The sequence below is a fragment of the Gadus chalcogrammus genome, chromosome 9, assembly GCF_026213295.1.
Source record: "Gadus chalcogrammus isolate NIFS_2021 chromosome 9, NIFS_Gcha_1.0, whole genome shotgun sequence".
Lineage (NCBI taxonomy): Eukaryota > Metazoa > Chordata > Actinopteri > Gadiformes > Gadidae > Gadus > Gadus chalcogrammus.
The window spans coordinates 23411408-23425972 of NC_079420.1; the positions used below are offsets into that span (position 1 = coordinate 23411408).

Sequence of the window (14565 nt, forward strand, 5' to 3'; positions counted from 1 at the left end):
TAAACAACAATAATGCATATTAACCAATCTGAATGATGCTGCAAGAAACACCCCCCTTCAACGTGATAACACATTCCTAAAATGGAGTCCTACGCGTATTTGTATGAATATCGGTGCATGCAGATAGCCTACAATAGATCTGCTTGCAAAACATCGGATTGTCCATGCTGGCTCCTGCGCCTGTGCTTTGCGCCCCCAGCGGCCGGCAGCGGCACTACCCCCTGTAGCGTTTCCTGCGCCTGCGCGCTGCGCCCCTAGCGGCCGACAGCAGCACTACCCCCTGTAGCGGCTGCAGGGCCAGGCGTGCTATTTGCGGCAGTAGTGGAGTCCTTCGCTGGATGTCTTTTGTACGTCCGACTGTTTTTGTTGTCGTTTTATATTTTTCGTGGGGTTGAGATCGTAGTCTAGGTGACCATGTTTCACGGCGGGTCCAGCTGCAGCTCCACCTAGCCGGGCTGTACCCGGGGTGATGCCCGCCCAGCGGAGGACGAGGCCTACCCGTTGAGCTCCCCTCCGCCCCACAACCTCCGCCATGGCTGAGGATCCACAACAACCCGGGGGGCAGAGGCCCTCCGTGGCGGGCCCGGGCTCTCTTCCGACGCTGGTGCCGGGACTCCAGGGGCCCGAGGCAAATGCGTTACAGTTCAAAATAAAAAACTCAATTTGGTAAGACGGAGAACACCAGTCCTCAGCCTCCACTCAGTGTCCTCTGCTAGCCCTGTCATTAGCGTAGCGTCGGAGGTGCCGGGAGACAGGGGGGCACAAAGCGGGGACACGGCCCGGCCGATGGGTGCTTATGACCGGGTAATACCGTGTGTTCGGGACGGTTATAACCGGGTGGATGTGTAGTGTTAGTGCAGGATGGACCATCCGGGTGGAGACAGGCTCAGCCTCAATCGTGAGCCCGAGCAGCAGAGGCCATGTCAAGGAGGAGGCTGATGCTCACCGTGCATGACAGGTGTCACACTGGATGCTCCATGAGCTTCCTTATTGAGCACCTAGGCTCCCCTAAAGGACGACCCTCGGTCCATTAGGGCCGTGGATGTGTGATGGTTTCTACCAATAAAGGGAAAATATTTTTTTTAATCAATGTGTTACAAGTCATCGTCGATTGACGCTGAAATGCATAGTACACACTACACAACGTGCATGTCGACCAAAGATGTTGATGACAATATGTACATGACTGTTTTGAATCATGCATCTGAGTGCTGTTTCTGCTCTGTTCGTCATTATAGCAAATCTGTACAATCAAAAGTGGACAACATATTGGTGAGTAAATATGATGCATGCTACGCCAACCTGATCACCTAGTCAGTTAACCGTAATTAACCACATATTAACGGCTTCATATGTGAGCCCTTTGTAATGTTCTCTTACCATTTACATCTTTGTGGTTTTGTAATATAAATGATTATCACAGCATAATATATGTGACCCTGTTTGTTGGGTTTCACAGGCACATGGCCTACATATAGCACATTGTTTTGAGTTCCGATTTAGTGATGTAGTTATAGCCCTACGTGATGCGAAGAAAAACCCTTTCAGGATAGTCCCAAGAAAGAACTAATAGCCCACGGTGCCCTGCACAACATCCCAATCGATGTGTATGAATTGATGGATAACTGGAAAATATTGGGATTAATTGGATATTTGTTTAACAACAGATACTCATCCATTCATTCATTGATTAATTCAGTACTTGCGTGACGGTTTTACCCTCATGTATTCGGAAATAGGTTCCCGTAGCAACAAAGTGGCTAATTCATTAGGAAATATCGAGATGAATGCCTTCTTAATAACCTGATAAAATAATAGGACAGAAATATAGGGTGGAGTCATAATCACAAAAAACAAGGCTGAAGTCTTTACCAAGTGATTAGATTGAACTATGCTATATGAAGAGCAGCAGGCTAGTTTGAATCTTCTAAGAGGAGGAATACACATTATTCTATTCTTCCTCCATTTATGCACATTTTACTATGCACAATAATGTATACATTGTAAGCTCCTCTCCTGACTACTGCTCATCAAAGATTAAATGGTCTCTCATGTTATTGGTATTTTTTATATATATTCTGGCGATTGTAAAAATTATTATCCCCAAATGCACAATATTAATAGCACAATAATCATTTGATAATCTATTATTCTTTTCATTGTTAAATTAAGGACTATTGTGTTGTTTCTTGATGACAATTTTTTTATTATATTTTGTTGCTCGATTAGGAAACTCATATTTTGTTATTTACTAATCATGACACATAAATACAAATATTTATCTTGAAATATACATCTTTTCATTTGCAGCAAGATGTTGAGAAGTTTACAGACATCGAAAAGCTCTACCTCTACCTCAAGCTGCCTTCTGGTCCAGGCAACGGCAATGACAAAAGGTATTGTTTATTCCCCTTCTGGCATCCATGTGTAGTTTAGAATTGAAGTACACATTAGCAACCGAATGAACAATTCTAATTGGAATTTGGATAATTTGATTTGATTTGCTTTTATTCAATCGTCCAAGTTGTCATTGTGTATTCACCTGCTGTACTATCTGTTCAATGTTAGTGTGAGGTTTAGTGGTGCAACGGTTCACGGGTTTCCCGTGATCCGTACGGATCAACCATCACGGTTCGGGACGCAAGTGATCCGCGGATCGGCTGATTAAAAAAAAAAGTTGTCCGTTGACGTGATCAGCGCATGTTTAGAGGACAATTCCGGTATTAACAACATCATCAAGTATCGTAGCGAAATACAGTTTCTCTTGTGTTTTATTTGGCGTTCCGTAAATCCCATTGAAACGTAAACCGGAACCGGACGTCTTTAGGTTTGGTTGTAGTCTTTTCGCGTATCAACAGTAGGGCTAGAACCGAGCGAAAAGACCAACCAACAACCAACTCATGAGACTCATGCAATGAGCCTGAGTCTCCCAACCGAAATCAATGGATTTACAAAATGCCAAATAAAACACCACAGAAACTGTATTTCGCTACCAAACTAAAAAAAGGAAGATAAGGATGTCTGCATTGCCTTGGGAGAGTGTAGACTCTAAACTCCCCAGGCAATGCAGACATCCTGAATTGTAAATCCAGGGTTAGGGATTATTTACTATCCTATCCATGTTAAAAAGAAGAAGGAATAATGTTTATAATATTTAAAAATAAATAAAAATATTGACCATGCTTAAAGGAAGCAGGATTATTACCTAATTTTTCACTTTATTTTGTTTTTACACAGTTAAAAGATTTTATCTAAACTCACATTTGTCTTGTTATCTTTATTGTTGTTGTTGATCCGAAAATGATCCGACCCGTGACTCAAAAACCGTGACCCGATCCGAACCGTGAGCTTTGTGATCCGTTGCACCCCTAGTGAGGTTAGGGGAAGGTCAGTCAATCAGATCCTTTTTTGTTCTGTTCAAATAATCGGTGGGGTCCAAGCATCCATTTCAGCACCCTGCTTGATTCTTATGATGTCGTAAATGTATTACTGGTAGATAGATGCTATACCAGTGGTTTTGTGTTTTTCGTTTGTTTCCCCATATCTATTCATAACTTCAACCCCACCCTGCTGCCAAATACTGCACAGTAGGACTGAGAATCAGAGGGGTTGCTCCACTCCGGGACTATGGTACAAAACGTTTCTCTTTTGAAAGGACAAGAAAATTCCCCTTACAGGCCTGAATCCTGTTCCACTGATGTGTATGTCCGTCTCTCCTTCTCTCCACAATAGTGATCAGAATTCCATGTCATCGAGCCGTACTCAACAAATGTATGCATTCAACTGGATAAGGAACCACCTGGAGGAGCACCCGGAGACCTCCCTGCCAAAGCAAGAGGTGTACGACGAGTACAAGTAAGGCCACAGCTCCTCAAGCTGACAATAACATAGAATCATATGCAGCAACCCCCGCTAGAGAAAGGGATCGATTTGATATAATTGGAAGAGTGAACTCATCTCATCCCCATTCCCCGTCCTTGGTGCACAGTAAAAAAGCTAAAAGTATATGAATACCTTATAGAGTTATATTAGAGAATCTTAGATACTGTTTGTACTGGTCTGTGACGATGTGGTGACCTCCTATATAATATCTTCCATGCTTGTGTTTTACTTTCAGAAGTTATTGTGACAATCTTGGCTACAATCCACTGAGTGCAGCAGACTTTGGAAAGATAATGAAGAATGTCTTTCCCAACATGAAGGCACGTCGACTGGGCATGAGAGGGAAATCCAAATATCCTTTAACAGTGATGGGCTGTCACTTGATTCAATACGATTTAGGATGAATGACTCTTTCAGTTTTACCTGGCATCTAGCCCTGATGCTTTTCTCCTTCTGTCTCCAAAGAGTTATAGGTACAATTGTAGCATTAGTGTAGTCGTGGAACTGTATATTGTACATAATGCTGTCCTTCATAAATTATTATTATTATTAACACCTCTACCTCAGCTAAGTATAAATCTGCTAGTCTTAAGTGCTCTCAAAGTGCTTGCTTCTAAAAATATGACTGAAACCGTACACATACATGACACTCACACATCTCATATCAGTGACAGTCAAGTTGTCAAGTGGTCTTGTGTGAATTAAATGCAAACTCTGTGTTAAGAGCAGTGGTTGGTGAAGCCTTCCTAGCCATTTCAATAGGGTCAGGATGAGAGGGGGTTAGCCAAACTGGAAACAAAAGCATCTCTGCTTATCTCTTCATATATTACCACGCTATACCTCTTCAGGAAAACGGTAACATCTTACATATGCTCTCATATCAGCAGCCATCCATGTGGGGAACATGACCCTTCCTCTCCTGCTACACACCGGCCACACGGAAAGAGTGTGAACCTTAACTCCTTCTCACATACTGTTATAGCGGCTTGAGGAAGAAAGCTTTTGTTCACATGCCGTCCCTACCAAACCTGGACCTGCAGAAGTCTGGAGATGGGGTAAGAGCCCCAAAGAACTGTACAGTCTACAAAGCCATAGAGCAGGTCTGCTGCTGAAGCCTCAGGCCCCTCTGGTCTAACGTGACTGTGTTTGGGCCCCTGTCCCCCAGTGTGAGCTGATGGAGCCCATGGGTCAGTCTCCCAGCGCCGAGGACGAGATGCGGTCTGCGGCCTGCGGCTTGGTGTGTGAGTGGGCCCAGAAGGTCCTTACCCGGCAGTTCGACCACGTGGAGGACCTGGCCCGCTTCCTGCTCAACAGCCACTACATCGGGACCAAGTCCATGGCGGCGCTCACTGTTATGACGGGAACGCCCACCGGTAAGGCTGGTTCTGCTAACTGTTATGACGGGAACACCCACTGACAGGGATGGTTCTCGGTTCGTTCAGGACACGTTCGTATGTCATGAAATTAAAAGAATTCAGAAATACTAAAATCATAATTTTCTGCGGTTCAATAAAACAAAGGAATGCGTGCCTCTCTCTCTCCAGGCCTTAAGACGCCCACGCCCTCGGCCTTCGTGCCCACCGCCGAGGCCAACTCGTTCCAGCCCCAGGTGAAGACCCTGCCCTCTCCCTCGGTGGATGCCAAGCAGCAGCTGCAGCGCAAGATCCAGAAGAAGCAGCAGGAGCAGAAGCTCCACTCGCCCCTGCCCAGCGACAGCCAGATCAAACGGACGGAGGTCAGCACCCCGGGGCCCACCATCCCAACCAGCAGCCCCGCGCTCCTCTCCCCGCAGCCCACCATTGGCATCGTGGTGTCCGCCGTCCCCAGTCCCATCACGGTACAGGGATTTGTAAGAACCCATAAACCAGTTCCGCTCTTTTTTCAAATTTTGTAGTCAAGTGAAGTTGTTGAGGAACCAGACTAATGTGTGTCGTCACTTCCTCAGGTGCAGAGGAGCAGGCAGCCCATGACCTCGCCCAGCCCCGTGGGCGGCGCCGAGGGGAAGGTGATGCCCGTCAATTTCCAAGTGGTCACTCAGTCCATCAAGCAGTCTCCCAAGACCCAGCAGAGCATCTCGGCAAGCCCGGTGGGGGACCGCCTGGCCAGGCACCGCTACGCACAAATCCTCCCCAAGCCCTCGGCCACCAGCGCCATCACGCTGCGCTCGCCGCCCACGCTGCTCATCACCAACAGCCCCATCAAGACGGTGATGCCCCAGCCCCACGTCAGCTCTGTCAACGTGGTCAAGATGACGGCCATCTCGCTGACGCCCAGCGGCGGCGGCGGCGGCGGAGCGAACCTGCGGCCTGCCTCCACCGGCATGGCCGTCGCCTCCGTCTCGGAGGACCCCCACCAGATCCGGTGCCCCAACCCGCTCAACACGCCTCACTCCCCGGCACTCAGGCCCAGTGCCCCGGGGCCCGTCCTGGCCCTCCACAGCGACGGCAAGGCAGAGCAGGGCGAGCCGGGCTCCTCCACCAAGTTCAGAGCCGCCAGTGAACCCAGCTTCTTCGTCAAGTTCTCGCCCATCCCGGACAAAGTGGCCCGGACCAAAAGTGACTCCCAGTCTCCTCCCGCCGCCGTGGCCGCGGCCGGGGCCCAGGAGAGCAATAACGGCGGCTGTCTGGACAGCCATCTGTACCTGACTGTTGAGAAGCCGCCCAACGGCTCCCCGGCCGTCACCCTGTCCCCCAAGGAGCCCGGCTCGGATGCCAAGGGCCCCAGGAAGCGCTCGGGCCCCGGGGTGGATGCCCACATCATCCCCGTGAAGAGAGTGTTCATCTCCCAGCAGCCGGTCGCCTTCATCGAAAATCCCAAACCCGGTCTGAGCCGGCCGGCGGCCAAGAGGGTCGCCCGGGCGGTGGGGGGGCCGGCCGCCCGCCCGGAGAGCGCCCCCTGCAAGGTGACGGTAAAGCAGACCTCGCTGGGCCCCGGGGCACAGGTCCTCGCCCTCTCCGACTTGCCACTCACGCAGCCCTCGGGCCCCCGGACCCTTGTGAGGCCCCAGGCCCTGCTGGTGAAGCGCGAGTGCCGAGCCGCCTCCGGCGAGGCCACTGTGGTGGCGGCGGCGGCCCCCATGAGCAGCGCTGCGGACCAGGCGCTGCTGCAGCAGATGGCCGCCGCCGACCCTCACCTCATACCAGCCAACTCAGGAGCACACGAGGCCTCGGCCCTCGGTGACCTCAAGAGCACAATGTGGGAGGAGGGTCAGCTGGAGGCGCTGCAGAAACAGGCGTTCGCTCAGCAGACGCCCGCCGAACACAGCCAGGCGCAGGCCGACCAGCTCGCCCTGATGGGCCAGGCCGGCGAGGCCTCGGGCCAGCTCGCGCTCTCCCAGGAGATGCTGGACTTCTCGGGCTCCCAGCCCAGCATGGACTACTTCCCCTTCAACGACGACGACATGACCCAGGACAGCATCGTGGAGGAGCTGGTGCAGATGGAGGAGCAGATGAAGCTCAAGGGCCTGCAGCCTCTGTTCAGCTCCTGTGTGGACATGTCGCTGCAGGGCCAGTCGGCCGGCCCCCCGGCCTCCATCCTCAACGCCCACCCGACGGGCCCGGCCTTCTTCCACTCCGCCCACAGCAGCACCACCCCCGTGCAGACCCCTACGCCCACCCCCACCCCGACCCCCACGCCCACCCCCACCTCCGAAATGACCCTGGGACACAGCATGACCCGAGAGAGCCCATGCTCCCGCATGGCGGTGGTCACCCCGGTGGACGGGGCCATGGGGCGCCACACCCCCATCAGCACGCCGCTGTCCAACTGCAGCGGCAGCGTGCCCCCCAGCCCGGTGGAGTGCAGGAACCCCTTCTCCTTCACGCCCATCAACTCCAGCATGGCGGGCTACCACGACTCCAGCGTGGTGTCCAGCAGCCCGGTGAAGCCCATGCAGAGGCCCATGGCCACGCACCCCGACAAGGCCAAGCTGGACTGGATCAACAACCGCTACAACAGCAGCAGCAGCGGGCCGCTGTCCAATCAGAGCCTCGGCATCCTGCCCAGCTACCAGGACCTGGTGGACGACCAGTTCCGGAAGCCCCACGCCTTCGCCGTCCCCGGCCAGTCCTTTCAGGTCCAGTCGAGGCAGGACGCCCACTTTGGCCGCCTGACCCCCATCTCTCCGGTGCAGCAGCAGCAGCAGGTGAGTAACATGACCGCGCCGACCAAGCAGGAGAGCTTCGCCGTGCCCGCCCCGCTGGACAACAAGGCCGCCGCGTCCTCGGGCTCCGCTACGTTCCGTTGCCGCAGTGTCAGCCCGGCGGTGCGCCAGCGGAACTTCAGCGGCACCACGGCGGCCCCGACCGCCGCCGTCACCAGCACCACCACCACCACCACCACCACCACCACGCGCGCCGTCATCTCCCCGTTCAACGCCGCCATCACCTCCGAGATGCTCAGCATCCTGTCCAACAGCCAGGGGGCGGGCTCGGCCCACAGCATGGCCCAGCGCAGCCAATCGGTGCCTCTGAACATCATGATGCAGAGCGAGCTGCTGCCGCTGCAGGGCCAGAACAACAACACCAAGATCACCAGCGTGCTCCTGAGCAAGATGGACTCGGAGGGGGACGAGGCGGTGCGCGGCCTGGGCATCAACAACCTCCCCTCCAACTACACCGCCCGCATGAACCTCACGCAGATCCTCCAGACCACCGCCTCCTTCAGCGGGGGGGCCGCCCACCCCGCCCAGCTGCCGGCCAGCTCCAGTCCCGCGGCCTTCGGTCTCCAGCAGGGCTACCTCACCGGCGGCCCCGCCGAGCCGGGGGGCTTCCCGGGACCCGACGAGGCCCAAGCACAAGCGGGCCCCAGTGGGCAGGACCAGCAGCAGCTTCAGCAGCAGCAGCAGCAGCTCCAGGAGGCGGCGGCGGTGCGCACGCAGGCCCAGCTCCTCCGCCAGAGCGCTCAGCAGCAGGAGGTGGCGGTGGCGGCGGCGGCGGCGGCGGCGGAGGAGGAGCAGCAGCAGCTGGACTTCAACAACACGGTGAAGGACCTGCTGGGCGACGACGGGCTGAACCCCAGCTCCCAGCTGGTGGGGCAGGTGGCCTCGGAGCTGAACGCCGTGGCCTCGGACTTCTCCAACGACATCAGACTGACCTCGGATCTGTCCAGTAGCATCACTGACCTGAACACCTTGGACCCCAACCTGCTGTTTGACCCCAACCAGCCGCAGGAACAATATGAAGACTCAACACTGGAGGAGCTGAAGAACGACCCACTGTTTCAGCAGATATGCAGTGACCCCGTGAACTCTGGCTTCGAGTGGCTGGAGAGCAAAGACCAGCCCACCACGGTGGAGATGCTGGGCTGAGGTTAAACTCTCTGTGGGTTCCCCCCGTTGTTCGTGTGGCGTGTCCGTCGTGTACGTGTTTTTATACTATTGTTTGTTTGGGATTTGTCTGGACGTTGCCATTTGTCCTGTTTAAAGTGCCAGGCTTACCAGAAAATCTCTCCTACTGATCTTTACAGCATTTCTTACCTTTACTTTCTGTCACCCTGAATTACAGTCTTTACCACTTCTCTCTTTCTCTATCCGTCCGTCTGTCTGTCTGTGTCCGTCTGTCCGTTTATCTCTCTCTCCCTATCTCTCTCTCTGTCTCATGTGAAATCAGAAATGTATGCATTTCAAGTGTGTGTATTTATCAATTTCTAAGATATGAACACAGAAAGAAGCTTAATCTTCCATATTATAGGCGATCAATAATGCAATATTTGTATTCAACAAACACTTAATATTGAGATAAGTTGGAAATTTGGCACAAAAGACCAATCTGTATGTTGTCAACACGTGTTTTTAAAGTGTGCATCTCACATACAACCATGAGGAAGGTCATATTGGGATTGTAATATATGCACATGAAATAGTACACCTGCCTGCCATATCTGAATATAAAACGGGTAGCAACTCGCTACCAGGTGCTGAATTTATGACATAATCTTTATATTTTATCATAAACCAAAACGGTGAAGATCCAGACTTCTTGTCGGAGCATTGTTCAACAGTGACATTTTTCTTAAAAGCCTATACTACTTGTACTGTTTATTATCTTACAAAGGGAGTAGACGAGTCCGTAGAGAGAAGAGTGAACTTCAGGCCACTCTGTGGACTTCACACGTGGATAGGAACAACTGGCTGCCTTATTCCCAAAGTCCTGGCCTTACGCCACGTTAGAGACACTGTACATAGTATTACGCCGCCTCAGAAACACCCAGGGCGTCCTCATATCCAGGCAGCTGTTCTTCTGCTCATCATTTCTGCACTATTTCCTCATCTTTGTTCATTCGTTATCTTTTGGGTTAATTATCAGTGTTATAGATGATGCATATTGTATAGACTATGAACTTGTCCCCTTACCAGTTGTATATGGAGAATAAGTTGGCGTTTTTATGAATACCTTTGGCTGACATGCATTCCGCTAGAGATCATTTGCCGTTCTCTACCCCTCCCCACCCCATTCCCTTGGGTTGCATTTAGAGAATCGATGGTATGGAAATGGCTACGTTACCTGTGGAGCCTGGGTGGTGCGATGCCATGGCTAGGCTAGTTGTGAGACAGTTTTAGTTGAAATCCAGCCTTATTTCCATACCAAAGATGATTTGTTATAACGTTGAGATGATCATATCTGCATACACTCCTTGTTACCATTAAGAAAGAAGGGAAACTGGCAGCATTAGAGATTTTTTTTGATTAACTTAAAAAGAGTTTTATGGCATTAAATAAAACAACATTCATTTGCAAAAATCTATGTAAAGTATGTACATTATAAAAATGGTCCCTCCTATGCTTTATAGGCAACTATGGACCAGAAAGCATGTTGAAACCATCACGGCTAGCCAGGTAGGCTATGTGATATAGTAGGATGCTATGCTTGAGTTTCTGACTATCGTCATTGTTGTATAAGTCATGTTAAAGCTCCATCTGTATATAGGATAGATACAAAGCTATTTGATGTATCAAGACACTATATTATGGCCATTATTCTAGCTAAGTCTATGGTGCCATCATGAAAAAAAAAACTTTACCGAAATTATAGTAGGCAAGAATACTGTGTGTGTTATGTGTTACATTTCTGGCTTGATTTGTTGTTCAAGTGATGCTGTCTATTGGGTCTCTCGCTTGCTGATGTATTTAGTTTCTGTTCCGTTTTACTTTGATGCTAATAGGCCTCTGCCGTTGCAGATTGTGATGTGTGCTGTGGAGCGGGAACAATGGCATGGTGTATTGATGAGGGGATACAGAAAAAGAGTTGTAATCCTTTAGGCTGGTTGAAAACATTTCTGTGACAAACATTGCGCTCAAAGCCTTTAAGCCGACACTGGAGAAAAAAAGTCAATGAATTATACTTCAAACAAACTTTGGAAGTTCACATTGTTGCACTAAATTTGTATGACTCAAGGCTTTGCCACACCTTTATGGACAAATGGTAATGATGGATACCCGCAAAAAATATTTTTGTTATGACAACATGAGTAAGGAAACTTAATTGAATTGTCAAATTATTGACTGAATAATTGTCTTGTAGCAAAATGTGCTTTAATCTCAGTGAGATACACATTCTTACTCATTCTCATACATGAGAATAAAAGCATTGAGGATAGAGAAATGTTGAAATAACCTTTTAAAACCTACATGCTCATTATGTTGATAAAAATGATTGTACGCACGCATGTGTGATGAATTCTATCGTACTTTGTATCTTGGTGACCACTGTCATGTGATTTGGGCGGGCTCTGTTAATCAGACAGACAGTGCTGGTTCTTGAGTTGCGCAACTTTCATTGTGTGCTGTTTACTAAGTTAATATTGTTCTTAATGCTATATGTTCTGACTATGTTTTTAGTCCATTTTTACATATTGTTTCACATAGCATTTTGTGAAGTTAATATCTTTCTCATCATTTCATTTTTTATGTTAATAAGGCACTGATATTTCAATTTGAATGAAGGAAAAAAAAAAAAAACCAATGCACCATAAAGATGTACACGAGCCTCTGAACCTTGACCCCCGACTGACCCAGTACCAACTGTCCGTTTCTACCAGTAGAATAGCCGTCCTCTGTGGTGTTGTCTGGTGTACTGCTTCATGTACAGTAGCTTGTTGATATTGCAACTGCGTTGTTTCCTTTTTTTCAATGGAAAGTACTCACTGGTGAGATTTTTAAAGTGGTTTTAAAAGCCAATAAACTTTTTTAAAGAATGTTCTCTTGGCCGACGTCTCCTTATTGGTTAGCATTGTGTGTGTGTCTGTTTGTGTGTGTGTGCGTGTGTGCGTGTGCGTCCGTGTGGATCTACGTTGAAACACTCATTGAAATGCCTGTTCACTGTTCACAGGCTAGACAGAACTCTATAGTCAATGATCCATTTCTCTCCGTGGCTCTGCTTGCCTCTGTGTATCGCCCCCAAATGTATCACCAAACACTATAATATATAGTCTTATATGTTATAATATAATATATAACACTATAATATGTAGGCTAATATGTTTTTTAACAGTCAAGTTTATGTGAAGCTAAAAAACCTTTCAATCACCCTCTCAGCAGGGGGTCAAAGGTCATGTCAGCTCTTCAGCTGACCCCGGGGGGTCATTTGGGGAGTGGTGTCTCCAACACAGAGCCGCCGACCAATCGGAGCAGCATCCATCGGCCATCGGCTCTGCGTTGTTCCCAGGGCCTCATGATATTCATAACATGTTAATGACCTTTACCCTATTGATCCGTTTGGCCGTGCAGCCAGCCCCGTGTGGAGCCTCTTCATGGCCTAGCCCTCACCAGTACTACTCACTACCACACTACTACTGCTCACTGTTCTTTTATGGAATCTCCTATATACTCAGTATACAGGGGTCAGTACTCATCTCCTATATACACAGTATACATGGGTCAGAACTCATCTCCTATATACACAGTATATATTGGTCAGAACTCATCTCCTATATACACAGTATACATGGGTCAGAACTCATCTCCTATATACACAGTATACATGGGTCAGAACTCATCTCCTATATACACAGTATACATGGGTCAGAACTCATCTACTATAGACAGTACATGGGTCAGAACTCATCTCCTATATACACAGTATACATGGGTCAGAACTCATCTCCTATATACACAGTATACATGGGTCAGAACTCATCTCCTATATACACAGTATACATGGGTCAGAACTCATCTACTATAGACAGTACATGGGTCAGAACTCATCTCCTATATACACAGTATACATGGGTCAGAACTCATCTCCTATAGCCATTAGTATAGATAGGTTATCATTATGTTGTAATGTTGTTATCAGAATATTCTGAGTGTGCATGAAGGAGGATTCTAAACAGGGCTGCCGTACATTTGTTATTAGGCTTTGTTTAACGTAAGATATGATAGCCTCAATATGATTATAGAGAAAACAGTCAAATGAATTCAGAAGGACATATAAAACGAATGAGACAGAATATTATGCGACACACGTGCTCTTAAAGATAAGTCGAGCTGTGGGAATATAGCAGAGACAATACAATGATTAAATCAATAGTTAGCTCTAATCAATATGATTCCCCTACCGCCTCCTCTGATTGGATACTGAGGTGCTAGGTCAGGTACAGAAGTCTTGCCCTCATTGTTCCTCCAACCGACCATCTAAACATCATATAATGGCTACACACAGGAGATGTGCCTAAAGCTTATATTTGTTCAGGTAGGCCTGTTGTAAAGTGTTCTTTATCTCCCCCCTCTGTTGTCAACATCTCATTTCCTCTGATCGGACTTCCCAGAGTAGATTGGATGAGTGACTTGGTGTGTGTGTTTTCGGGGAGGTTCTGCTGATACTGCATGGGCCATCACTCAGTTGGGGGCCATTGTGTTGCTGCTGAATGAGGACAGAGGGATCGGGATGGAAGGGCATGTGTCTGTGTGTGTGTGTGTGTGTGTGTGTGTGTGTGTGTGTGTGTGTGTGTGTGTGTGTGTGTGTGTGTGTGTGTGTGTGTGTGTGTGTGTGTGGTGTGTGTGTGTGTGTGTGTGTGTGTGTGTGTGTGTGTGTGTGTGTGTGTGTGTGTGTGTGTGTGTGTGTGTGTGTGGGTGGGTGGGTGGGTGGGTGGGTGTTTGGTGGTGGTGGGGGGGTGTGGTCATTGTCAACTCGCACGGCTGTCGGATCAATACCTGAATTCATTAAGCAGCTAACTTGAAGCCATCGATATCTTCTCATAATTACTGGCTTCTGTGTCCTCAGCAGCTGGGCTAGGAGGACACTTCTATATCCTGTCCCCACTCAAATTGGTCAATAGGATTATAAAAGTGTCATAGGGGGGCTGGTTAAAAGAAAGTTGAAGTCACTAATGGTGGTTAGGTTGTTCTAAAAAAGCCCATTGCTCAATGTTTGTGAAACTTCTGGTATTCGTCTAAAGTGTTTCTTCCATGTTTCCTCCAGGCCTACATATGACAGGCTGCACCAGAGTGGCCTGTCTTCATCCGAGTTGCATGATAACGGATCCAGGTCTCTTGATTCAGCATCAGTATTACCTTTATTACATCTTATTGTACAAATATTAAGTACACAAGGATACAATTATTAGGCTTGGTTCCTCAACAGCCGCAACCAGAAACAATAAAAGATGAAGTAAGTAAAGACAAGTACAAATAAAAATATGTAAAAAATTAAGTAGCAGCATAGATCTCAATAATAAATTATAAGG

At 48.7% G+C, this 14565-nt stretch overlaps 1 protein-coding gene across 5 annotated transcripts; it reads left to right on the plus strand.

Moving 5' to 3' along the window:
• Positions 1 to 288: 288 nt before the first annotated feature.
• LOC130389227 (DNA-binding protein RFX7) lies at positions 289 to 12067 on the plus strand. 5 transcript variants are annotated; one of them, XM_056598912.1, is made up of 10 exons: positions 289 to 666; positions 1239 to 1272; positions 2311 to 2396; positions 3589 to 3630; positions 3733 to 3855; positions 4118 to 4234; positions 4853 to 4937; positions 5048 to 5255; positions 5427 to 5731; positions 5828 to 12067. In XM_056598912.1, exons 1-10 carry the CDS (start codon positions 533 to 535, stop codon positions 9188 to 9190), a joined length of 4497 nt encoding a protein of 1498 aa, XP_056454887.1. In that variant the 5' UTR covers positions 289 to 532; the 3' UTR covers positions 9191 to 12067. The 5 variants fall into 5 exon arrangements, with proteins under 5 accessions (XP_056454887.1, XP_056454888.1, XP_056454884.1 ...); XM_056598913.1 differs by having other exon boundaries at positions 3592 to 3630; positions 5427 to 5719; XM_056598909.1 differs by having other exon boundaries at positions 579 to 1272.
• The last annotated feature ends 2498 nt before the right edge of the window (positions 12068 to 14565 follow it).

Bases quoted from the DNA above. Each gene is read 5' to 3' on its own strand.
- LOC130389227 (XM_056598909.1), top strand. From the start codon at position 1,090: ATGTGTTACAAGTCATCGTCGATTGACGCTGAAATGCATAGTACACAC. The intron at 1,273-2,310 runs GTGAGTAAATAT...TTTCATTTGCAG, and splicing joins CAAAAGTGGACAACATATTG to CAAGATGTTGAGAAGTTTAC. The intron at 2,397-3,588 runs GTATTGTTTATT...AATACTGCACAG, and splicing joins GGCAACGGCAATGACAAAAG to TAGGACTGAGAATCAGAGGG.